General features: G+C 44.8%; 1 protein-coding gene across 14 annotated transcripts in view; it reads right to left on the reverse strand.

Annotated features, from left to right (window-relative positions):
• KDM5C (lysine demethylase 5C) overlaps positions 1-21,296 on the reverse strand; it is a 31,014-nt gene extending 9,718 nt beyond the window's left edge. For 4 of the 14 annotated variants that reach the window (XM_024987758.2, XM_024987756.2, XM_024987757.2 and 1 more), the window contains exons 1-15: positions 20,832-21,296; positions 16,929-17,006; positions 16,436-16,591; positions 14,539-14,661; positions 14,078-14,248; positions 13,587-13,721; positions 12,726-12,849; positions 12,438-12,619; positions 11,242-11,400; positions 9,413-9,532; positions 9,127-9,285; positions 8,319-8,500; positions 8,070-8,232; positions 1,988-2,107; positions 1,682-1,876 (exon numbers count right to left, since the gene is read on the reverse strand). In XM_024987758.2, coding sequence (XP_024843526.1) covers positions 1,682-1,876; positions 1,988-2,107; positions 8,070-8,232; positions 8,319-8,500; positions 9,127-9,285; positions 9,413-9,532; positions 11,242-11,400; positions 12,438-12,619; positions 12,726-12,849; positions 13,587-13,721; positions 14,078-14,248; positions 14,539-14,661; positions 16,436-16,591; positions 16,929-17,006; positions 20,832-20,981 — 2,217 coding nt within the window. In that variant the 5' untranslated portion in view covers positions 20,982-21,296. Of the gene's footprint in view, positions 1-1,681; positions 1,877-1,987; positions 2,108-8,069; positions 8,233-8,318; positions 8,501-9,126; positions 9,286-9,412; positions 9,533-11,241; positions 11,401-12,437; positions 12,620-12,725; positions 12,850-13,586; positions 13,722-14,077; positions 14,249-14,538; positions 14,662-16,435; positions 16,592-16,928; positions 17,008-20,831 lie in introns of those variants that run through there. The other 10 variants (XM_024987760.2, XM_024987759.2, XM_005228201.5 and 7 more) reach the window with 7 other exon arrangements.
• Positions 21,297-25,625: the final 4,329 nt, after the last annotated feature.

A 25,625-nucleotide genomic window follows, 5' to 3' on the forward strand; every position in this document is an offset into this window, starting at 1 on the left:
ATGTGACTACAGCCTATTTTGAATCTGAAGCTAGAGAATGCTGCTCTTAGGGTGAACCCCCTAGGTATTCCTGGATCATGAACTCCTTAGAGAACTGGATGTAAGCTATGAGCCCTCTTGCTAGAAAAGGACTCAAACATATATACAAACATATACAAACACACACACACACAATCACACACAATCTTTTACAGAATTCGAGCCCTCTCGCTAGAAAAGGACTCTCTCTCTCACACACACACACACACACACACACACACACACACACACAATCTTTTACAGAATTTTGAGACTGGGGGTTCCAGAATTCTTCTCTTAGGTAAGGGCCAAATTCTGAGATTTTGAGAATAGAGAATTCTGAGTGTTAGTATGGGAACATCTACTTTTCCCACCTTACTTTGGCTCCTTCCTATAGCCTAGCACAGCCCCAAAGTCATCACTTAATAACAGCACTGAACAGAGAGAAAAAATTATGCCTAGAAAAGCCCATCAACTAATACCACAGACTGATAGGCCCCAGACCTCCAACACTTACCAAAGCTGCAATTCTTACAGCCCATGCTCATAGGGAAGTTATAAATGAGCTTTAAAATAAGAAAATATTAGCCTAAATTTCCTTATTTTAAGAAAAGGGATCCAGCATGGGATTCCTCAAGACCAGCATTCTTTTGTGCATCCTATGGAGCACTCTCACTAAATCAATTCCCTAACTGAGCAAGTTTGGAGCTTTAAGGCAGCTAAACTACATGAACAGCAGTCCCACTCACCTTCAAATAAAACTGATAAGTTATGAGGAATCTATCTGCCTTCTACTCAGTAACACGAACCCAATCTGAACTGCTAAACCATTTGAACTGCAATAAAATGGCATTTAATATCCCATATTTCAATTATTTTGTTCATGTATTAATATTATCAATAACAGCAGCTGCTACACTGAAAGTGCAGTAATAGATGCTTTGACATAAATCATCTTACTCAAGCTTTACAACCACCTCACAAGAGGTATTTATTCCCATTTTATAGAGTGGGAGAGTAAGACTATGAAAGGTTAGGTAACCTAAAAAGGTTGTCCAAGCTTACCAGCAAATGGGGGTTTTGTTATGTCAGTTGGTCTTATTGGGTTATTTAAATAATCATGAATAGCAGCTATACCAGCACCTGCTATGGGTCACTTACTTAACATCTTGAAAGAAAAGAAAGTGAAAGTAAAGTCACTCAGTCATGTCCAGCTCTTTGCGACCCCATAGACTGTAACCTACCAGGCTCCTCCATCCATGGAATTTTCCAGGCAAGAGTACTAGAGTGGGTTGCCATTTCCTTCTCCAGGGAATCTTCCTGACCCAAGGGATCGAACCTGGGTCTCCCTCAATGCAGGCAGACACTACACCATCTGAGCCACCTGGGAAGCCCACTTAACAACTTAAATCCACTCAACTATCCAAAAAGATAAGCACTATTATAATTCCATTTTTTTTCAGATGGGGATGCTGAGGCTCAGTCAAGTAAATTAACTTGCCAACAGTTATTAGTAAATGGTAGAGAATGGAATGTAGTTTTCAACTTAGATGTGTCTAGTTCTTTTCAGTACTTCCCAAGAGTAGAGCCTACTACTACTTCCTCCTCTCCTATCTCTGCCAGACTAGGGTACCCAATCCTGTATACTCTCCCCACCACTCACCTTCTCCAACAGGGCCTTTCGTAGACGCCGCTCCTCCTGCACCATGATGAACATCTCTTTATGCACAGCTGCTGCTAGATTCAGGTCCAGCTTCTCTGGACAAGCAGCCATCTTGCAGATGAGCTCCTCATGGGAGAAGACACAATATCTTCGGAGTCGGCGGTAGTGCTCAATGCACTGGCGCCCAGCTGGCAGCTGTGGTCAGGTTCAAGGTTGAGCATAGCCAAGTCTGGAGGCCATGGTGCCTCAGCTTCCCTACCACCCTCCTGCTTCTCCTTGCCACCCCTCATCACACTCCAGACTCACCCAGTCAGCAGTGCAAAAGTTGACAGCCTCAGCAAAGTTGTAGCCTTGGTTAAAGCCACTGTGGTAAGCACGAGGGAAGGTAATGACGAATTCTCCTGCACACTGGTTTGTGCGGACAACCTGAGGAAGAAAAGCCAAGATCGCTGAGATAGAAGTTTTCCATAGTCTACAGAAACCTCATCTAAGTGCAGAGTCCTCAAGGAGAGGAAGGAAAGTCTCAGGGAATGGTCTGACAACAGATTCCCAGATCCTCCAACTCCAACAGAGAGGACCACTGGTCTCTGTTCTCAAGGTTTTGATTTGTGACGACAGGAAATATTGTAAAGTAATTAGCCTCCAATTAAAATAAATAAATTAATTTTAAAAAAAGAGAATTTGAGTCAAAAGCAGGAAATATACCAAAATATTTCAACTTCCTTAATAATTTTTATAAAAATTCAAAATATAACTTTCCATTAAGCTGGCCATTCCTTTCTCAGTAACAATTTTTGTTACCAGTCATGTAAGCAGTTTCACACCAAGTGGTTCTACAAAATCTGTTATAAAATCAGCAGGCCCTGCCATTCTCCATTTCCTACAGCCATTGGTTTTCACCTCTTCTGATTATTTTGGCATTCACCTTAACAATTCTAAATATCATGCCTCAAGACTATATTAAAAACAGCCTTCTATTTATCAATTTGCTTAGTTTTCTATGCATGCATTAGTAAGTTAATCCCAACCTTTTTGACAAATGTAAAACTCTATCACTTTTCACCTTTCTGTAGCAATCTCTGATAGAGCCTTATGATCTGTTACAATTTGGACCAGCTGCCCTCCCTGGATTGTCACTCTCCCATGACAGATTTCCTGTTTCCTAGATCCCATGTCTTCCTCTTTCTTGGTTTGTTCCTTTGCTGTGGTTAATTAAGCACATCATCCAACAGCTTCCTGAGAAACAGTGGGAAGAATTTAGAAAAATATCTCTATTCTACTCTCACATTTGATAATTTGACGGCACATATAAAATTCTAAGTTGAAAATCATTTTGAAGGCATGGTTCTAGTGTTCTGGATTCCAATGTTGCTTTTGAAAGTTTGAAGCCATTCTGATCTGTAATGCTTTGAATGAAACCAGTTTTCTCTCAGAAAGCTTGTACGAGTTTTCTGGTCCCAGTGTTTGTGAAAATTCACCAGATATACCTTGGTATGGATCTATTCTCATTCATGTACTGGGTAGGCCCTTTGATTCTGGAGACTCTCGTAGTTGAGGGCAATTTTCTTAAACAATTTCATTAATAATTTGATCCTTTCAGTTTTCATTTATTCTCTTTTCAGAGAGAATTATTGAATATTGAACTACCAGAAAAAGTTCTCTGATTTTCTCTAGCTTTTTCTGCCTTTAACTTTTTATTCTATCTTCTGGGAGATATCCTTAACTGTTTATCTTCTATGCTTTTTATTTAGTTTTCCACTTTTGTTATCATTAATTTTAATTTCCAAGAGCTCTTTTTTGTTCTTAGCATGTTCTTTTAAAATAGCATCTTGTTCTTATTTTATGTTTGCAACATATGCTCATCTCTGAAAGTTTTAATGAGGTTTCTTTTCCTTTTCTTTTTGAAGTTTATTTCTCCCAGCCTACCCTCTGTTCAAACTGCTTTTTTACCATTTGGTTCTACTTTGTTCTAGAGTTTTCTCGGTTATCTACTTATATTCAAAAGTAAGAAAGGAAAAGACTGAATAGAAGTTCTGAGTACTGAGATGAAGTTTGTCAACTGTAAGCTTCACTGTAGGGTAAAGCCACTTAGTTTGGGAAACTCTAGGTCTTTCCTTCTGAGCCAGTTAAGAGTCCCCAGAGAAAACTCACCCATTTTCTGTGCCCGAAGAAAAAAGGTTTGGCTACCAGTGTTCTAAGAGTCAAGTGGAGGAAGATGGCTGGGAACCTCAACATTCAGTAAGTATACAATGAATTCTAGTATTTTCACTATACCTCAATTGTACCTAAAAGACCTCAATCCAGAGATCAATTTCAAAAGTACACCTCACAATCTTTTGCTAGTGAGGGAGGGTCACATTTCCCGCTACCTAGTGTGGGTGAGGTTCCCACGGCTTTCAGATTGATTCGCAGATGTTCCAGGTACTGATTTAAGTTTCAGTTTTCCTGTTTCCTAGTTTCAAGAATTTTTTCATTGTCTCTTGTTTTCCCCATCATTGTGATTTTTTTTACCTTAAAAAAAAATCCCTTTGTGTCATTTAAGTGAAGTTTCAATAAGGAATGGAAGTAGCCATGTGTATGTTTAGTTTGCCACCATTACCAAGAAGTCTTACAAAGTTTTTTAAGACAAACATTTAACGCTGATGAAGACACACTGAAATAAGTACAGTGCAGGTATGGGGACCAATAACTTCTCTCTAGAAAGCAAAATTGCTAATATATACTAAGAACCTAAAAGGTTTATAGCCTTCAACACAATTCCTCTGCTAGGATTCTAGATTAATGTGGAGAGAATCAGCATCCTAACAATATTGAATCTCCAAATTTATTCAGGTCATGTATCAGCTCCTACCTCCAATACATTTTCTTCTCAAATCTACGCCTACTTAAGAGACAATATCAGTATTTACTACTTGTACTGCCGCACTGGCCCCCATTATCAACCAGAATTGTCTTCCCCAACCAAAATGCAAATCTGATCATGTAATGTCCCTGTTGAGAACCTCTCACTCAAATCCTCATATCTACATGATAAAGCCATAGCCCCAACAGACAAACTCTTACTCTTCCTTCAAGTGTCGCCACTTCTACAAATACTTTCCTGACCCCTCCCTCCCTCAACTTCCTAATGACCCAGTCTGTTTTTCTTCTGTAACACCCCTAATAATATTTTATTCCAGTTGTTTACTCATCTCTGTCCTCTACTCAACTACACACGACCAAAGGCAGGGATTGGTTTATTTACTTTCAGGGTGTTGACCAGAGGCCTTGCACACAGGGAGTTCCAGCAATATCTGTTGAATGATCTAGTCCCAGCCTTGATTTTATAGATGTGAAAACTGAGTCCTAGAAAAGCCTCAAGTAGCAGAGCCAGAAATAAAACCTAATGCTCCTGTACCCTCATTTTGGCAATGTCACTTTACTATTTTCTTCCTATACAGTTTTTTTTAAAAAACTTTCCTCACATTCTGCAGCTATTAAAAAAATGACCCCAAAGTCCATCAACTGGTGAATAGACAAACAAAATTTAGTATATCCATACAATATAATATTAGTCCACCTTAAAAAGGTAGTTCTGAAACAAGCTCTAACACAGATGAACCTCAAAAACATTATGTTAAATGAAAAGCCGGATATACAAAGACCACATATTATTCCATTTATATGAACTGTCTAGAAAAAGCAAATTTTTAGAGTCAGTCAATTAGTGGTTGCTTGAGACTAGGGGTTGGAATGGAGAGTGACTGCAAAAGGGTACACAGGATCCTTTTGAGGTGATGGAAATGTTTTAAAACTGGAATAAAGTAATGGTAGCACAACTTTGTAGATTCACTGAATCGTGCATTTAAAATGCATGATTTTTATGGTATGTAAATTATACTGCAATAAAGTTGTATTTCAAAAAAGATGGTATGAATAGTTCATGGTGAGGAAGCAAAAATCATTCTAAACCAGCACTGTCCAACAGAAATATGCCAGCCACACAAATACTTTTCAAATTCTCTAATAGCCACGTTAAAAAAGTAAAATTAACTTCAATATATTTTATTTACTATATCTACAATATCATTTTAATGTGTAACTGGTATACAGAAGTATTAGTGAGATATTTTAAACTGTTTCATATTACACCTTGAAATCCAACATGTGCTTTATACTTTAAATACATTTCAGTTATGACTACTCATGTTTCAAGTGCTCAACAGCCACATGTGGCTAGTGGCTATCAAGCTGGACAAAGCCATTCTAGATGATCAAACTTAACAAAAGAGATTATAAAAATCCATACACTGATTACTGTTATGTCAAAATTTACATAAAAAACAGGTGGAAACAACAAAATGTGGAGGAAAATAGAGGTGACCTTTGTATTTCCTTTTTTTTTTTTTGAAAGGGGGGTGCTGTTTCTTTTATAATAAAAATACGTATACTATATATCTTTTATCTATAAAAAGAAATAGCCTTCTCTCACCAAAGGGGAAGATGGGTAAGATGGTAGCGGGTAGGGTGGGGGCAACCAAAGATGGCTGAGGGAGCTTCAGCTAGCTAAATTCTAGTTTGCCAACATGTGAATATGAAAAATCAGATGTCTTGATGGAGGGGATACTGCCAAGTCCAAAGAGCCTGGAGATGCTGGGAACTACCTATAGGAGTGGCAGGGCAGACAGAGGGTGAGGTGGTGAAACAGCAGTTGGCCAGAGAAGCTGGGGGGCTATGAGCAGAAGAAATGCTATGGAGGTGGATGCAAAGAGCACATGTTAAGAGTCTGTGATAAGACTTTTTTAAACAAGAGGCAAGGATTGAATAGCTATATATATTATATATATTTATATATATTATATATATATATATATATATATACACACACACACATATATATGCATCTTAGCTGTCTGAATCCTTAAGGAGAATCCTCTCCTACTCGTACAATTCTTGACATTGTGGGAAAGAAAGGATGCTGTGAATCAGGAAGTAGTCTGAGGAAAGGTCAGACTCAATGTCTAACTTGCAAAGAGCATAACTTGAAATGCCCTTGATCATTTCCATACCTTGAGCCCAGTCATTTTCAAACGGGGTGAGGCAGAGAGGGAAAATGTAACCCCCCCCGACCTCCCCCAAGTGGAGGAAGGTGACCTGAACTGTTGCAGAATTCATTTCCTCTAATTTCCTAGGTATCTCAATCCTTAGCTAAGTACCACTAAAATGTGTAAAAGTATCACTTGCAGATTATATAGTATAGTAAAACAAGCTGAAGGCAAGAAATTCTGGTGAGAACCACTGACCTAGTCCAAAGACCTGCTGTTCAGGTGACCAGGAATTTCAAGGAGATTAATTCAGTATGTACTGACTGTCTACCATGTCCCATACATCAGAGTAAGTGGCAGGGTAGCTAAGGCTGGGGTGTGGGGGTGTGTGTGTAGGGGAAGTGGTGAGGTGAAGGGAGTGGGGAGAAGTATAACCACAGAATGAGTAAGACTGAAGCAGAGGTGGAAGATGTATTCAATCCTATTCCTACAGGACTACTGATCAGGTTATTTTAAGACCCATACCAGAAAACTGGCTGATGCTAATCAACATTAGAAATTCCCAGGAATATAAAGCCCCTTAGAGGTAAGCCAGGATGTGTACCCAGAGTGGGAGAGAAGACTACAGAGGAGGAGAATAGGACAAGCCAGGACTCTGAGTTCAGCTTTTTTTTTTTTAAATGCTGAAAGATATTGGCATTTTTTTTTTTAGCTTAATTCCCCCCACTCCCCACCAACTTTACTGAGATACGGCTGACATATAACCTGTTGGTGCACAACATTTTGATGTGATACACTTATGTATTTGCAAAGTAATTACCACCACAGAACTCTGACCTGTTAAATAAGTAAACAGACCTACTCACTTCTCCAAGATGGGTCACAATATGGAAAGTATAGCAGTGACTGCTAGTTGTCCCCCTATATCCATTCTCACCCTCTTCCATAATAACATGACCTCCAATTTGTAGCTGGTACATGACCATCCTTAATAAAAATCAGATTTTCCAGTTTTTCTCACAACTATATGTGGCCATGTGACTAAGTTATGATCAATAGGAGGTGAATGACAATGATGTGTGCCCTTAACAGTAAGGAGACTTGTCTTGCCCAGTCCTTCCTTCATTTCCCTCTTCTACTGGTGGAATCCACCCCTAAGGCGTTGCCCTGAAACATCTGGCCGAGGTGGCTCACCATCACACTGTATCTCTAAGCACTATTATTTCCATCAAACCTACAGTCTGATTAAGAGAGAGTAAGAATGAGAAAGGCATGGGGGTATATTCTAGACAATGACCACCACCACCACCATACAGGACATCACTAACTCATTCCTATTCTTTGCCCATTTCCTAGGCACTCACCGGCACACCATGGGACATGAGGGTGTTGGGATTCATGAGGGTAACAAGTTGGTGCAGAAGGTCAGGCTGGCTATCAAAGAGCTCAGGTGTCAGCTTCTTCATCACCTCTTCCAAATGTTCTGCTGCAAGGGAGGGTACCCCATACCAGGTCTTCGGCTCACCCCTGGCCAAAAAGAAAGGGGACACGTAGAGTGGGCACTCAAAGAGCCCACCCTGAATGCTTCCTTGGCTGCCCAGGACCCCACTCACCAGTGGAGGTAGTTAATGGAGTAACTCCAGTGATCCTCAATATGCCAACAAAAGGCCGAGAAGACCATGCCCACATAGAGCCAGGGCACCTTCATGCCAGAGATATCTGCATTGATGTGGCACAGTACAGACTGTTCCAACACTGGCATCACATTCAGGTTCCAACCACTCGTAGCATACTCCTGATAGGTCAGGTATTTGTGGAAAAGAGAGTTTTGCTAAGGTGCTGAGTTCTTTATTCCAAGGAACCTTAATTTTGAGGTCACAGACCTTTCTGAAACGTCTAAAAAATATTACAGATGTTCTTCCCCCTGCCTCCCTCAAATGCATAGACAAAATTTCGATTCACTTCACTTTACTTCAATTTTAGGAAAATTTATAGATGTGCCCACTCACAAAAGTATCTGCAAGTTAAAAGCCCCTGCTCTGGACCAAAATGTACCCTCCTTGTGATACAGGCCTAGGGCCTCTTTATTTCCTTCACTTACAATCCCAGTCCCTGAACACTTCTTATGAATGAGCCAGGTACTCTGACAGGTACTTCAAATACCTTCTCATTTAATTCTTATAAAATTTGTGAAATGGATACTACTCCCATTCTACAGACAAAAAATAGCCAATCTCATGACTGGAGATGCCACGCAAGATACTAGGCTGTGCTCTTTACACACATCATCCCATCTAAATCTCATAGCAACACATAAGGCAGGGATAACAGTCCCCTTCCTACAGAGATACTGGGTCTTTCAGATACTGAAGGACTTGCCTAAGTCACACAGCTGAATATAACCATGAATCATCTACTCACCTCCTCCTCAGGGGTTAGGTGCCGCTTACTGTCACTGACGGGGAACCCGCTACCAAATTCTTTGGAATGGATGTCAGCCCCATACTCAACAGTTACATCTTCCTCAATGCTATTCACCAGCCGCCAGAATTCCTTCTCCACAAGTTCTGTGGGTACCATCTAAAGGAACAGGGGTAGCTGATGACTGTGGCTCATCATATCCTGGCCCCATTGACCCAGGAGAGCTATAGACCATCAGACACCTATGAACCTAGCCCTGACACTACCCCAGCCCTCCATCACCTACGTGTACGGGCATGTTGAAGTAATCGGCTTTAAAGGAGTCAGCCATCTCGCCAAAGCTCTGCAGAGTGTACTCCCGGGTAGCCTGCTCAAAGCCAAAGGCTTCAGGGGGGCGCTTACACTCCTGAAACCCAAAGGAGAACATGTCACCAAGGTAGAGGCAAAGAGGTGGAGAATCCCCAAAAGCTGAGCTGGAATATGGGGTAGGAATCAGGAGGGAGAACAGCCCTAGGTTTGTACTTAAGGCCCCTGAGGCAGGTCTCACATCATAGCTCTATGTTTTTCTCCTAGTACTTCAGTGCAGTTAGTCTCTTCACTCCTCACATGCACTTCTACCATGCTTTTATCTTCTCTTCCTTCAGGACTTGACTATCTAAACCATGGGCTCTGATTTAATATGCTACCCCCTTCTCTTCTGTCACTATCTTTCTTTCAAGACAAAATGTGAGTTTATACAGGATGCTTAGAGAAATTTTTATGCCGAGACTGGAACTACAGGCCTGGGAAAACAACACCGAATATTCCAGTAGCTCGGAGGATGGGAAACAAAGGCACCAACCCTTAGTGTCAAACTCCACACTTTCTGCTCTTTAGACTGTCTCATAAAACAGCACATATGTCTAACTCATTTTATACTTATATTCATGGTTTTAGATGAGAGTTGTATGTACCCGAGGCAGACGCACCTTCTGCTCATGTCTGAAATCTAAATGTCAACCTGGTTCACCGGCCCAAGACCACTTAAAGAAGAGAGCTAAGTAGACCTGACAATCTTTGTTGTCTATGATACTGTTGGCATTCAAACTCCTCCCTAAAGGAATCCCCACCACTACCAAGGCGTTACACTGCCCCAGTCTCTTTCCTCGTGTGAGTGTGTGTGTGTGTCCACGTGCACATGCATACCTGGACACTATGACCACAGCTGACAGGGTGAGAGACTATCAACATCTACTCTCCCAGAAAGCCAGGGAAAGATGTAGACGAGCAACCCAGAATTTGGATCAAGGTAAAAGGCTCATGAAATGAAACTGGCAGACTTACCAGGCCTCTTAGCCCTCACTGCTGCTTCAGGTGCTCTCCTCACTGCCTCTCTTGCACTAGGTACGTTATCCCCACATAGCCTTACTCCTGAACTCCTCCATCCCCCAGTCTAGAAAGTCTGCCCAACGCTTGTAACTGAAGTCTACAACAGTGTAAACCAATTTAATTATCACAACAGAAAGAAAATAACTAATAAATATTATACCCACATGATGAACCCTTTACAAGAAATCATACTCATGAATAATACAGAAAAATGATTATAAAGTAACAAATGAAAGTACACAGTATGATCCCAAACCTGTTAAAGATAGTTATATATACGCAACAATGAAAAGATGAGAAGAAAATACACCAGACTATTACAATAGAGCTTTCGAAAAGAAATAAAAAATAAAAAACTTGAAAATCAAAAGGACATTTTTTTATTCATATTCCTGTCCTCCAAATCTAATTGCTGACACCTTCCCTGATTACTACTCTTAGTCACTTTCCTCTCCTCTGAACTTCTACATCTGAATTTCTAACACACAATTTAACATTTGATTATATGTCATCATATACAATCTAATTATGAATCTCACCTCCCCAGGTGGTCTGAGAGCTTCCAGAGAACACAGGCTGAATGTCCTCCTCTTCTTTCTCCCAAAGCTCTGCCCAACCTAGCCCAACCTCAGGGACCCAAAACATAAGACTGTGGCTGAGCTAGGAGGCTGCTTTCAATAAGACCAGATGAAGGAAGGCAAGGACAGCCTATGAGGCAGACACAGATTGGGGCTGGGAAGTCCTTACCGCCATGACACACTTTGGACACCGCCAGACACCCTTGGGAATCTCAGGCAAAGGAGGCAACAAGCAGAAGATGTGGTAGTTGTCATCACAGCCATCACACAGCAGGAGCTTGTCATCCTCATCCCCTCGCGAACACATTCGGCACACATATGACTCAATCTGCCAGGGGAGGGAGGCAACAGTTCATCAACCCAAGCCCCGTCCAGCCTTTCAAACATAATACTCCTCCAGACAGTATCTTAGTCCACAGAGATCTCTGTTAGAAACCCACCGTGCTTGATGGCTGGATCATTCATAGCCTTGTACAGGTTAGTCATGCTAGCTCAGGAGTTAAACTGCAAGCAAGAATCTCCCCAAATAAACTAACTGGTAGAGATGTGAGAGCAGAGTCTTTATGATTCAGGGCTGAATTCCCCATTTTTATCCATTCAATAAACATTTACTGAACACTTAGGTGTTCAACACTATGCCAGACTCTATGGTACAGAGATAAGTAAGACACGGTATCCTCCTTCTAAAGGCATACAATAGTCCAGAAGCACAAGTTCATAAAAATTAAAAGGCAGTGTAGAAACTGCCAATAGCTCCCCATAAAAGGGTACTATGGAAACCTAGAGGAGGAAGCACACAAATCAGCTGGAGATGAGGAACAGCCTTGAGGAAGAACTTCACTGAAAAGGTAACACTTGAAACTAACTGAAATCTGAAGGCAAACTAAGATTTGGCAATGGTGCAGAGAACAGGGGGAAACTTCCAGGCAGAAGAAACAGCATGTGCAAAGGATGGGGCAAGAAAGCATGGCACGTCTCAGGGAAAAAACAAACATACCTACAAGCAGTTCAGTGTGGCTATAGCAGAGAAGTAAGGTGGGCAGTGCTGGGGAATGAGGCTAGAGGTCTGCTGCGACTGGATCATGCATGGTAATGAGGAGCTTAGCCTTTATCCTGAAACAATGGAGAGGGAGTCTCCTTCTCTGCACCCTTCCAGCACTTCATGTTAACAGCACTTGATCACCCTTTCCTGTTCTTTGTTCCATGTGAGCTGGCCTTGTTTCCCCAATTAAGTGAGCTACCTGAGGACAGGGCCTACCAGGCCCACTTTTCTGTTTAATGCAACCTGGTCCAGTGCCATGCTGGGGAAATGCTCATTGAAGGGATGAGAAGCAGAGCATTAGGAAGTCAGGGCTGGGTCCTTACAAACTGGGCATTGCTGTGGTTCCTCCTGAGCCTCATGGTCATCTTGGTGCAGGGTTCTGGGCTGTGACTCAGCTCCTCCTTGCTCTCCAGGAAGGTCTTGGGTGAGGTTGACTCCACCTTCATGTCCCCGCCTGACTCCTCCTTCACCACTACAGTAGGGGGACACTCAGGCCCTTCCTTATCTGGGAGAGAGAATAGCTCTAAAGTACAAGTCTGAACAGTTAGGGCCCCGCCTCCTCTCCCCAGGTGAGGCCATTCTTCACACTTCCCCAGCCTGTCAGGCCTCACCTTTCTTCCGCAGAGTCTTATCCTTGGCCATGAGGCCTAGGCCCATCATCTTGGGGCCTGCCCCATAGATCTGCAGCTTCTTTAGCTCAGGATTCTTTTCAATGTCTTCTTCTGTGGGTTCCGGCTAGGAGGAAAGAAGGAAATGAATCAAGATTGCAGGTTGCCCCATTCTAAAAGAACAGCCTGGACTGTATCATAGTCCTGACTAGTTCATATCAGGCCTGAAGCACAGGTGGGCCACGGCAAGAATTTAGATTGCTTTTTGGAGACTGAGGGTAAGTGAGCTCCCTCCTCATCCCTCTCCTGGAATGGAATTAAGATGGATCTCAGTTTTTCCAACTGTAAAATGAGAATATTAACTCCTATCTCACAGTTACAAGGGGCTTGAGAAAGATATACATAAAGAAATCTAAGTATCTGACACTACCAATAAATGGCAGAGACTAACATGGTCTGGTAAATTACATGCTTTGGTGAGCCCAGGGACAGTGTCCATCTTCTTTCCTGTTGTAGCCCCAATGCCCAGAAGAATGCTGACATATAAGCTTCTTTCTGAGGCTAGAATATAGGTGTAAGGAGAAAGAGAGTTCTTCTCCTATAAGCAGAGTGAGTGAGTCAGGAAAGGAACAAGGCAGGCAAAAACCGCAGACACAGGGAAGATATTATGCAAAGAGATCAAAACCCAGCTCAGAAGCTCAGTTGAGAGTAGAGGAAGAGCAAGAGTGAAGCCAGAAAGAGGCACACTACTTTTCAGAACTCAGAGAACCAAGAGAAGGGAGAGTGGAACAGGGAAGTGTCTTGGTCAGAGGGAAAGAACTCTCTTCACCCCTCAAGTTCTGTTAAAAGTAGGGAAGCACTCACATCAGGCTGCAGTCTCTTGGCTCGCCGGCCATAGCTGTTGAACTTGGAGGGCTGCACAGACTGTCGAAGGGGGATACTGTGAGGTTTATATTCCTTGTCCTTCTCCTCATTATCAAATGGACGTGTGTTGCACTGCTGGGGATAGGTGAAGGGTAAAGGTCAGGGCATGGGGCCCCAGCCCCCAATAGCAAGGACTTCCCTCTACCCTCCCCCCAATGGCAACCAAAGTTGTGGTTTCATCCCCGCTCCCCTGCCAACAGGCCCTGCCTAACTGGTCTTTACCACTGACACCAGCACACACTCTGAGAATTCTCATGCTTTTGCTTATATCATCCCTCCTTCCAAACATCTCCCCAACAACCAGACTTCATCTCTTTCGGACCTCTCCAGATGTCCAGTCCACTCCACTGAACCAGTTCCATTAAGAGCAAGTGTGGAAATCTGCATCTGGCAGAAGAAAGCCTACTCCCACCCTGGCTTGGCATTCTTACCACCAGGTTGGCTCCAGACTGGTACATCTCATAGGGGTAAACGATGCGTTCATAGTGGGAGCGCAGCAGGGAGCCAATGTTTTTGCCTGGTGGGTAGTTGAGGCGCTGGGCCACCCGAGCCCATCGACGGTCCTTGCAGATGGCTTCATAGCCACCTTCCTCCACCACTATCTGTAAGGACAAGCAGGAAGGGACGTGATTTGCTGTGTGTGGGTACAGAAAGAACGAGGACAACTCCATCCCCTTACTTCACTGGAGGCTACCCCCTCCTACCTCCACCACTCAGACTCAAATTGCAGCCAAGGGATGCCAAGAAGTTCTGATGACAGCTTGTGTGCTACCAGGCTGTGCCCCTTCCACTGTAGCCTAGAGATCCAATATCCAAACCAAGGTGGCCCCCAGAATACCAAGGATATTAAGGCGTGGGGTGGGGAGGTTTTTTGAGAAAAACCTGTTCTTACTTTGCTGAGGCTGTAGAGGTCCAAGATCCGCCGTTCTACATTGGGAATCTTTAAGGAAGAGCCCTGGATTTCCCAGAATTTGGCAATCTGATCCAAGTAGTTCAGTTTCACTCTCGTCTGGGCCTGGAGAAGAAATGGCTCAGAGAGGCTGGCCTCCCCCTGTACCTGACCATCTTCTGGCCTAATCTTAGGGCAGGAGAAGGGATACAGAGCAGCCCACTTCATCTACAGAGCAGCAGGCCTCTCCCAGTGAACTGGATCCTCAACTCTAGGTAGTACCTCACCCACCTCTGTTATCTTTGCCATCTTCCAGTCAACAGGAGAAGCCCAAGGTCCCAAAACAGAGCAGGCTGAGTCACAACAGCCAAAGCTTTACATATATTCTTTCTCAGTCTCCTTGACAGGGCTGTGTGAGTATCATCATCTCTTACAGAGCCTCTGCTTCCTCAAGTCACACAGCAGGTACCAAGAAACCTGAGTGTCAAATAAGTTTTTGCTCTTCCTCTGCTAATAATCTGCTATATAGTCTTGAGTAAATTAGTTCTACTCTCTGGACCCCTGTTTTCTGATTAGGAGGGAAATAAAACAACTGCCCAGTCCACTCACCCCAGAAGAGTAGACTTATGACAGGAACAGTGAATGCCCTCTGGAAACTACAGAATTATATCTAAGCTCTAGGCATGTTTCAGAGAATGAAGGCTCCGAAAAAGAACATTCACCTCTTCACATGCACCATGAAATTTGTTCCATGATGGCCAAAGGGTGAGAGTGCATGCTAAAGAGAAAATGGCCTAAAGAATTGAGATGGTGTACCACAGCAGCACTGGTACCTGACCTACCCAGGACCCAATGTGGGCAAAAGATCCTAGGAACAAGGCATGTGCCATGTGTTCCTGAAATCTGTGACCCAAGAAGGGCTCCCCAAGTCTATAACCACCTCACCCTAGCCAGAGGGCCTAGTTTTAGGGAGAACTAGGTTAAGTCTTTACCATTCATTGCTTTGCTCTGATCCCATTAGGGGGATACAGGGACAGTTCTTTCATAGATGAGGAAAAGTAAGGTCTAGCCATAGAAAGGAATATCCTATGGCTCCTTTGCTATGAGAATCCCTAAGGGGCCAGGAACCCTAATCCTTCCACTTCAACCCTTTAGCTTTCCAACCTTGGCCTCATGCCTGCCCCTCGCCCCTTCATTAGCCAGCACTCTCACTCTAGAAAACCTGCCCCTGTCCTATGGTAGGCTACACCTTGCCCTACCTATACCCCAAGAGACCTGGTCAGATCCATCTCTCTAAGGAACTTGTATCCCATACAAAAGATGATTTTTGCCCTGACCGGAACAGTACCTAGACTGACTCTAGAAGAGTGATTCTCAATAAGTGGCAATTTTGCCTTCCAGAGGACATTTAAGTAATGTCTAGAGACATTTTTTGGTTGCCATAACTGGGAGAGGGTAATATGTTCTAGTATCTAATGGGCTGACAGACATCCTAAAGGGATGACAGACATCCTACAATGCACAGGACAGCCCTCCATGACAATAAATTACCTGGCCCAAAATGTCAATAGTGCCAAGGCTGAGGATCTGCAGTCTAAAAGACAAGTAACCTTTTAAGTTATGGGTATTTGGTTGGGCCTAATAGTCAGCCCCATACCCATAGACATCTATTAAGGCTTGAAGATACATAAAAGTGAGGGAGAGGAGTATGTAGCATACTTCTAATCTACATCTTCCAAGGGAAACTCCAGGATTTTACTTGGAACTGGCTTAAGAGCATCTACTCTCATTGCTCTGGGGCATTCTCAAGTCTTTCATGGAGAACCTCACCTTACCCATGCAAAGGGCCTATATTTCCTGTACAGAACATAAGGGAGAGGGAAAAGCCTACTTGCCTGACCTTCTGTCCAAGTTTGTAACCATTCCAGCTTCCACAGAGACCAGTTCTTTTGTTGTTCCTGCCCATCCACCTCACCTTCCACCTTACCAAGCACCATGGAAGGAAGGTAGGAAGCACAGGGCTGTAGATGAATTGGATAGATGAGGACATATTCAGCTGGCCAAGCAAGAAAGGGTCTCAGTTAGCCTCATATTTCTCTTTTGCTGACCTAAGTAGGGTGGGTTAGTTGACAGGGGAGTTTCAGAAGTACCAAATGTTTGTGGGAAAAGCACAATCCCCAGCCTTGGGACTATCAGATCTGGGAGACTAAAAGCCCTTGCTCTGGTTTATATTCAGAGCTCTAAAGCTTCTCCGTGCCCTCCAGGCAACTTAACAAGACAGAATAAAGGCCTAGTTAGGTAAAGTACCTCAGCCAGAGAAGGTAGGAGGGAAAGAGGATCAGAGCTCAGGTATCCATTCTCCCAACCCCACCACCAGCTGCTAGTCTTCTTACCTCTAGTTCGTTCAGCCTCTGGATTCGGGGAGTAAACCTGAAGTTGTCCACTTCAACAGCAAAGGGTGGCTGCCAGTCCTGAGTGGGTAAGAAGGGGAAAGGGAGTTGGGTTATTCCAGCATAGTGCAAGACCAGGCTGGGCACCAAAAGCAACTCAGCACCCCATACATGGCTTCCCAGACCTCTAGCCACCCCAGACCTTTTAACCTGGCAAACACCCAACCCATACAAACACAACTCACAACAGAGCTTTAGAAGTACCTCGAGTCCATACTCAACATCCCATGCACATACCCTGGGAAATGTCTCCTGATTCCCTTCCAACAGTACAGTGGTACAACTTTAAGAAATAGAAAAATGAGGTCCAAAACAGCTGACTTCAAACTTTCCCTATGCACACATCCCTTAGGCATGTGCTGTACTGGAAAGCATACAGGATCTGAAGTCAGAAGACGTGGGTTCACATTTTAGCTCTACTTCTTACTAGTTATGGGATTTTTACCTTTCTGAATCTGTTTCCTTAACTGTAAGGTGGCAATATGAACTCTTGCCCTGGTTTCCTCATAAGACTGATACGAAAAATTAAACTGGTTTTCAAATGAAAATGTTATTCAAAGGAATCACCATTAATACTTGACATCTAAGGCTGACCTCACTACCCAATATATCTGCAGAGTAGCTCAGCTCCAATTTGGGCTATTTAAAGTTTGGGCCTTTAATGTTCGTTCTCTCAGTGAGATAGACACTGCAGGGAAGAGCAAGGGACAAGGAGCAAGAATTTGCAATACTCACCTGGTCAGAAAGGCTTCCTATGTGTCCTCTCTCAAACACCTGCCCAGTACCAGGAAGAGGCAGGGGAAGAAGTAGGAAGGAGGGAGGGGTGTTCTAAGCGCTGGAATGCACCACTGACTGTGGTAGCAAAAATTGGGAGGATTTGGGGAGGAGGAGAGAAGTTAGGAAAGATAACAAAAGTAGAGGAGACTGATCTGCCAAGTTGGAGCTTGTTGTGTCCTGCCCAAAAGGCAGCTGTAAAGAGCCTCCTCCCCAATGCTCCTTCCTCCCTCCACCCTCCCAGCAGTCCTTCTTAGAACCCTGGCTCCTGCTGGGATGGTGAAAAGAACCTGGAGTAACCTAGACCGGTGCCTTCATTTAATGAATGGGGGAAATGAGGCCCAGAAAAGAATTGTAATTTCTCCAAAATAACATGCTGAGTTACTGGTAGAGCCAAGACCAGAACCCCTGTCTTCTGACCACTGGTCCAAGGCTCTTTACACTACACCAGGATACCAGTATTCACTCACACATGCATTCACATGGAAAAGGGGAGGGGCAGTTAAAGAGCATAAAAAGCTGCTGGCCTCTTCTGTACACACACTTTTAGAAAAGGGACCAAAGGACTCATACTTACATGCATACATAATCCCCACCCCCACCCCTGCAAAGCAGGTAGCAAACACATGGGACTCCGTGAAGTAGGGGCAAAAACAAACAAAACTAACAACAAAAAAACTCAAACTAAAAAGATATGGCTCAAGTCCAGACAGGCTCCCCATGCTCCCTTGCCTCCCATCAGTAGGGCATTGCCCTCAGCGCAGGTAACCCAGGTAGGAAGGTGCTCAAACCCAGAACTCCAGGCACCCTTCTTTCCTCCTAAATCAAGTTCGAGATAAGAATAAGTGCAACATCAAGCAACCTGACAGTGGCAGAACTGAAATCCTAGAGCAGGAGCTGTACATACAACAGATAGATAGCTGAGGAAGGTTCAGTGGTCTCCCTGCCTGGCTCTCCCTGGGACCTACAAGCTCCCTCATCCTGGCTTCAGTCCCATATTCTCATGTGTCAAATACTCAGGATGTCAGTATTGGCAGGATGGTGATAAAATGGTTGGCCACCTGATGCAGGAAGCAAGGCCCTTCCAAGCTCCCCTGGGTCTACTCCAGAATACCAACACTCTCCTTGCACTCATCTTCCCCAAGAGTGGCAGCCACTCGCCTAGCAATTCAGAATCCAAATTACCCTTCCCCTGCCCTTCCTTAGGCAAACCTCCAATTTCCAAGCACCCACCCCTACAAACGTTCCAACTCTGGGCCCAAGCACCACTTGGGTGAGTGCTTTAAATTCCAGCCAGAAGTCCCGCTAGGAGGGACTTCTAAAGGAGGCCTAGGAGCAGCTCTACAGGAGGGGAAAACCGAACAAAACCAAAAAGAGCCAGATCTCCTGGGTTAGAGGGAAGTACAGTGTTGAGGTAGAGAAGAGAAGCGTAACAAAGGAAGGCCCCCTGCAGGAGACACAGACAGACACACACAGACACACACACGTCACATTTCCTACTCCTGGTCTCCCAAGGAAGGGTAACAACACGTGCACAACGCCAGTCTGCCCTGAGAAGTCCAAGACAGAAAAATGGGATACAAAATTCAAGGCTCAACTACCCCTTATGTCAGATATGCCTCTTTCCCACAGGCCTGCCAAGTCACTTCAGGGAATGCCTCCCTGAGGCTGCCCAAGACTCCAGCTTCTCCTTTCTGCTAGCCTTTCCACCATGGACAAGGATACCTCAGAGATATGTGGCCAGGCTCCAATAAGGAAGAAATCAGCTTACCCAACACCTCCCAAAGGATCCATTTGAAACCAGCCTAGATCTATGGCTGAGCACCAGAAAGCACCAAGTTAAATAAGGAGGCCTGTTATGCCCTCCTCAGGTGGCAGCGAGGTTTCTCATTTGGTTTCAGCCAGGAGACACCCGCTCAAAAACACCCAAACTCAATTCCTGCCCTTTGAATCCCAAGTGGTGACTGAACAACATATATCATCATTTCCCTTTGATGCTAGCAGGGTGGCAGTGTATCCTAGTGCTTGGGGGACTTCTCCTGGCCTGAAGCCAGGTCTAGGAGTACAGATACACCGCCCTTTGTCGCTGACCTCTGGGAATCAAGGGTTCCAAAGGAGGCATACTTCATCCATCCAACCATTCTGTTTCTGAGGGTTCAAGAATATCCTATCATCTGGCACCTCCTACATCCTGGGACAGATCAGAGTAGAAATCTTCTGAGAAGGACTCATACCCCACCCCAAGCTGACTGATCCAAGACTCAAGCCTGGGTAGTGATGGGCAGGAAAGGCCCAGATATTGCCTTCAACTAGGAAAAAAGGACAATTCGCTGAACCCATCTCAAGGAAGCCAGACAGCATTCCCTGTGAGACTGATTTCCTGACTGGTCTACCAGCCCAGAATATTATCATAAATGTATTGGCCTGGCAGGCTATGAGTAAATATGAGTCAACCCACATAGAAGCAAACCAATGACCACATCAAACACCTTCGCAGTCACAATAATTACCACTTACCTAGTGCCTACTACACATAGACGCTACCTAGTTTAATCCAGTTCTCGAAATAACCATTCATGGAACCCATTTCACAGGCTCAGAGAAATTACATTACTTGACCAAGGTCACACAGCTGGTAAACTGCAGAGTGGAGTTCTGAAGGTCTATCTCCCTTCAGAGCTGTGATCTTTTCATTACACCACACTGCGTGCATTAAGAGAAGTGATGCCAGTAAATGGGAGAAAAGACCTTTAGAGCAGCCTTGACCTAGGTGGTTCGGGGTAACCAAGAGATGTTTGGGGTACCTCTCTGTGAACTCTCCCCGGGGCCACTAGGCATCCGTTTCTTGAATCTTACTAAGAGTGATCCTGAAGGATGGAGTGGGAGTGGGTCTCTGACTTAGGGCCACCACGAAAGACCCCTTGCCCCCAGCACCATTTCTCCGACCCGCGCCGCATCCACAACGGTGCTAGCCACCCCATCTCCCCACACCTCGAGCTGCCCTCTGATCTGGACCTCTCCGCCCGCTACCCTAGTTCTTCATCTCCGGCGACCACCGGCCCAAGGCCTTACCGCGGGTGGGCGGATCTTGCAAATGCCCGACTTCTCGGCGATGGGCCTGATTTTCGCAATGTAGCCAAGAGGGTCTCGGAACTCCGCCCAGCTAGGCTCGAACACCGGGCACTCCGGCGGCGGTAGAAAGTCGTCAGACCCCGGCTCCATGGTGCGCCCTAGGACTGGAGGGCTCGGACCGCCCTTAAGGACTCATGGCGGACGCCGCTGTACGAAGCCGAGGCACTGCTCGGAGACTAGGCCCTAAGCGGGGCGGCCGCCGCCCGCCGAGGGCCCAGGGGACGTGTAGCTGCCGCGCTCTGAGAGGCTCAGACTGACGCTACTCTATCGCCTCTTCGTCCCGCTCCGTTCGTTCCAAACTCTGCCGCTGTCTCCCAACTACCACAGCCTTCACCACCACAGTTAACTCCCAACCGCCGCGGCCTTTAGTGCCGCCGCCGCCATCTTGGTTTCTCACCGTCTCCCCCCCCCTCCCTTCACCACAACAAACCGGATCCCTCCGCGGGATGTCCCTCCGAGCCTCGTATGCCTTGCGAGAGGCCAAGCCCTAGGAAGCCATCACCCCGTGGGGACTGAGCTGAATCGGCAGGCGTGGATCCCCTATCAGGAAGCGGGAACTTAAAACTGCTTCCCAGACTGAGAGTAAATAGTCCGCCTTAGCGGCGGAGGAACAAAGTTGAAATTAGCAAATCGGTCCCTCTTTCCGGACGGACCGGCGGTGCACGTTTAAAGGCCAGTGCTGCGCATGCGCGTTACGGAGGGAGACCGGAAGAGGAGTTGGCGTTGGTGGGTGGTGGGTCCAAACTGGCACCCACTCGATGACCTCAACACTGGCGCGAGCCCCGCCCCAACATGCTCTCCTCCCGGGTCTTTCCGGTGTGGGCCACAGAAGGTGGCTTCGAGTCCGTGATTGCAAGGGACCCTTCTGCAGGCCCGCAGGTTACGAGAGACATACATAGCTCCCAGGTCTAGGCTCTGACACCTCTGGGGCTTTGAAAAAAGGAAGCCGAGATGCTGCTCCCTTCTCGGGGATTGCGGATTTTTAGAATCCTGGGCCCCAAGGAGAGGAAGGAAATATTTATTTGTCCAAGTTTGCGTGTAGAGGCTTCTCAGAGATGGGGCTTCCATCCTTAGCTCCAAAGAGTCATTGTCAGTCAGCATTTTAATGAACACTTTTATCGTGTCCTTATTTGTGGCATGTGGGCCTCCCTTCTGGCTCAATTGGTAAAGAATCCGCCTACAATGCGGGAGACTTGGGTTTGATCTCTGGGTTGGGAAGATCCTCTGGAGAAGGGAAAGGCTACCCACTCCAGTATTCTGGCTTAGAGAATTCCATGGACTGGAGTGGCCGAGTCGGACACGACTGAGCAACTTTCATTTGTGGCATGTACCCCTACAAAAATAAGCCTGAGAGTATATATATTTTAACTATTGGATTTTAACAACAGCATATGTATTGCCTACCAGTGCCCACCATTTGAAGTACCTACTCTGTGCCCACTTGTGAGCCTACAGTGTACTTATTATGTATTTGTGTGCATGGATTTTATTTATTGTGTATAGCCCCCTCCTTATATTTGAGTATCTACTATGTGTACCTCTGCTCCCATTGTGTGCATGTTTGTGAGCAGTTTCTGAATAGGTTTATTGCAACTGTTTTGACTATCAAACCAATACTTTGCCCATAGATCAGGCATCTACTGGGGAAGGCAATGGCACCCCACTCCAGTACTCTTGCCTGGAAAATCCCATGGACGGAGGAGCCTGGTAGGCTTGGGGTTGTTAAGAGTCGGACACCACTGAGCGATTTCCCTTTCACTTTTCACTTTCATGCATTGGAGAAGGAAATGGCAACCCACTCCAGTGTTCTCGCCTGGAGAATCCCAGGGACGGGGGAGCCTGGTGGGCTGCCGTCTATGGGGTGGCACAGAGTCGGACATGACTGAAGCAACTTAGCAGCCGCAGCAGCAGCAGGCATCTACTGCATTTGAGGAGCTCTAAGTTACTCATCAGTTGTGGGCCTAAAGCATAAATAGTTCAAGAACCTACTGTGCACATTTTAGAATACTTCTCTACATGCTGATTGGGCTTACCTGATAGCTCAGTTGGTAAAGAATCCACCTGCAATGCAGGAGACCCCAGTTGGATTCCTGGTCGGGAAGATCCCCTGAAGAAGGGATAGGCTACCCACTACAGTATTCTTGGGCTTCCCTGGTGGCTCAGCTGGTAAAGAATCCGCCTGCAGTGTGGGAGACCTGGGTTCGGATCCCTGGGTTGGGAAGATCCCCTGGAGAAGGGAAAGGCTACCCACTCCAGTATTGGGCCTGGAGAATTCCATGCACTGTATAGTCCATTGGGTTGCAGAGTGGGACATGATTGAGCAACTTTCATTTTCACTACATGCTGCTTAAGTGCTTATTTTGTGTTCCTCCATCAGACTGTGAATTCCTTAAGGGCAGGGACCTTGTGATCTTATACATCCTTAGCGCCTGGCATGGTAAGCAGTAAATAAATGCTGAGTAAACAGAAAAGTGAATGTATATTTTTGAGCAGCCTTAATATATATTCACTAAAAATAATATATACTCTTTGCAAACATTTCCTGGATATATTAAGCATCTGCTGTAAGCTTGAGTATGTTTGAAGGGGATGGAGAGTGTCATTCCTTCAGTTATCAGTTTCTAATCATGTTTCTAATCTATACCATGTCCCAGTTAAGTATATTCATTCTGCCTGCTGAGCTAAGGGCATCATCTCTAAGGGAGTGGGGAACACTGGTAGGAATTCACACCCTGTAGTCAGAGAGGCCTGACGTCTAGTCCCACCAGCTCTGCCATTTTCTAGTTATGTGGCCTTGGGTAAGTCCCGGGTTCTGAAACTGAGTGATGTTGTATGAGAATGGTAATACTTACCTTGAAGGATTGTTGTATACTACCTAGCATATAGAAGGCCCTCAGTATCTGTTAACTGTTATTTTCATTCCTGAGAGTCAACAAACAGTATGTCAAAACTCATTAAGAATCTCCTTTGTGCCAGGCACTGTGCCTAGTGATTTCAGATTTTTTATCACTTGAACCCTTAGATTGCCTTGAATGCTTGGAATCTTTATCCCCTACTTGCCTGGTGAGGAAACTTGTCCCAGGTAATACATATAGTAAATGACATCTCCTTTCTAGCTTTCTAGGTGTCAGGGGAAACCTCAACCCTTCTCCACCAGAAACACAGGTGAGTGACCCAACTGAACAACTGTATGGACAGAAAACAAAGCTAGGAAAGGTAATGGTAATAACAGTAAAAAAAAAAAAAAAAAATCACTAGTTTCTCACATGTGTAAGCATTTAACAGCCCACATAGCTCTTTCATACCAATTACTTCCCTTAATCTTTGCAACAGTTTTGGGAAAGATGTAGATCAATTTACCCAACCTGTAGATGAGGAACCAAGTTCCAGACAGATTAAACTTGCCCATTGTCACACAGGAAGTTGCTGACTCTTGGTCAAATGCTTTTGTCATTTGCTCCCACCATAGTAGAACTAGGCAGGAGAAGGTGAAGAGAACAAAGAAGATAAAAGAATATGCTGAATCCTAGGTTGAAAGAAGTTCGGCCTTTCTATCTTGAGGCTGCTCAGTGAAGGGCAAAGAGCACGAATTAGGAGTCAGGAGACCAGGTTTGGGGTCTCAGCTCAGCTTAGCCTTCCCAAAGGTTCTTAGCCCAGACACCACCCACCATTCTGGAAGGGCAAATGGAAACTGTATAGACTCCTTGAAGCCCAGTCAGTCCCAGTTCATTCATTCATGAACATTTATCAAATTCCTGTTATGCACCAGGTACTTTTCTGGGTCCTGGGAATATAATGGTGACCAAGACAGACATGGTCTCTGCTTTCCTGCAGCTGACATTCACCCACTGAGATCTACCATGTACCTCCCCTCCCTGAACCTCGATTTTCTCATTTGTCCAATGAGACTATATAATCCCTTTCACACAGGGTGGTTATGAAGATTAGAGATCATGATAACTGCCATTGCTCAAAAGCCAGGTACTATGAAATAGGTATTGTTATCCCTATATAACAGATGAGGAGGTTGAAATTCAGAGTAGTGTAAACTTAACCAAGTTACATGGCTAGTAAGTAGCAGAGTACAAACTGTTCAAGTCTGTCTGACTGCTATACAATTCTGCCTGTAAAAGTCTCAAATGGTGCCCTTCGCAAAACAGGTGCTCAGGAAATGGGATCCTTTCTCAATCTTTGGATCTTGCTTGGGACCAGCCTGAGTCTGGGCCCTGCAGGGTTAAGAACTGAGAAGCGGCAGGGAGCTCACCCTGGACTGGAGGTTGAGTTGGCCTCACCCATGCACCTGGGAGAGAGGGTCTGGCATGGAACTGGTACAGAGCAGTGATTGGAACGCTTGGCTCTGCTGTTGACCACACTCACTCCATCCATGTTTTCTGGATGAACTGCATAGTGACTTCATGCATCACTTTTCTTGATTTTAAAACAGGGTCCCTTCCAATTCTAAAGTAGGTATGAGTTGCAAGTTCTAAATCCTAAGTAGCTCTGGAATTTATCCCCTCTTCCCCATGCCTTTTTCTAATCTTCTACTCCCCAAGACAGCCATTGACTGTTTCTAGCCTAGGTTATTAAAAGAGCCTCCTTAAGATATCAAGGTCTCTATGTGAGTTCGTGGAGATTTATAGATAGGTAAATAGAGAGAGAGATGTATATTATGTGCTCAATACATATGCATAACAATAAAATGATACATTCAAAACAATGATAATTCCAAATGAA

This window comes from Bos taurus, chromosome X (assembly GCF_002263795.3).
Source record: "Bos taurus isolate L1 Dominette 01449 registration number 42190680 breed Hereford chromosome X, ARS-UCD2.0, whole genome shotgun sequence".
In the NCBI taxonomy this organism is placed as follows: Eukaryota; Metazoa; Chordata; class Mammalia; order Artiodactyla; family Bovidae; genus Bos; species Bos taurus.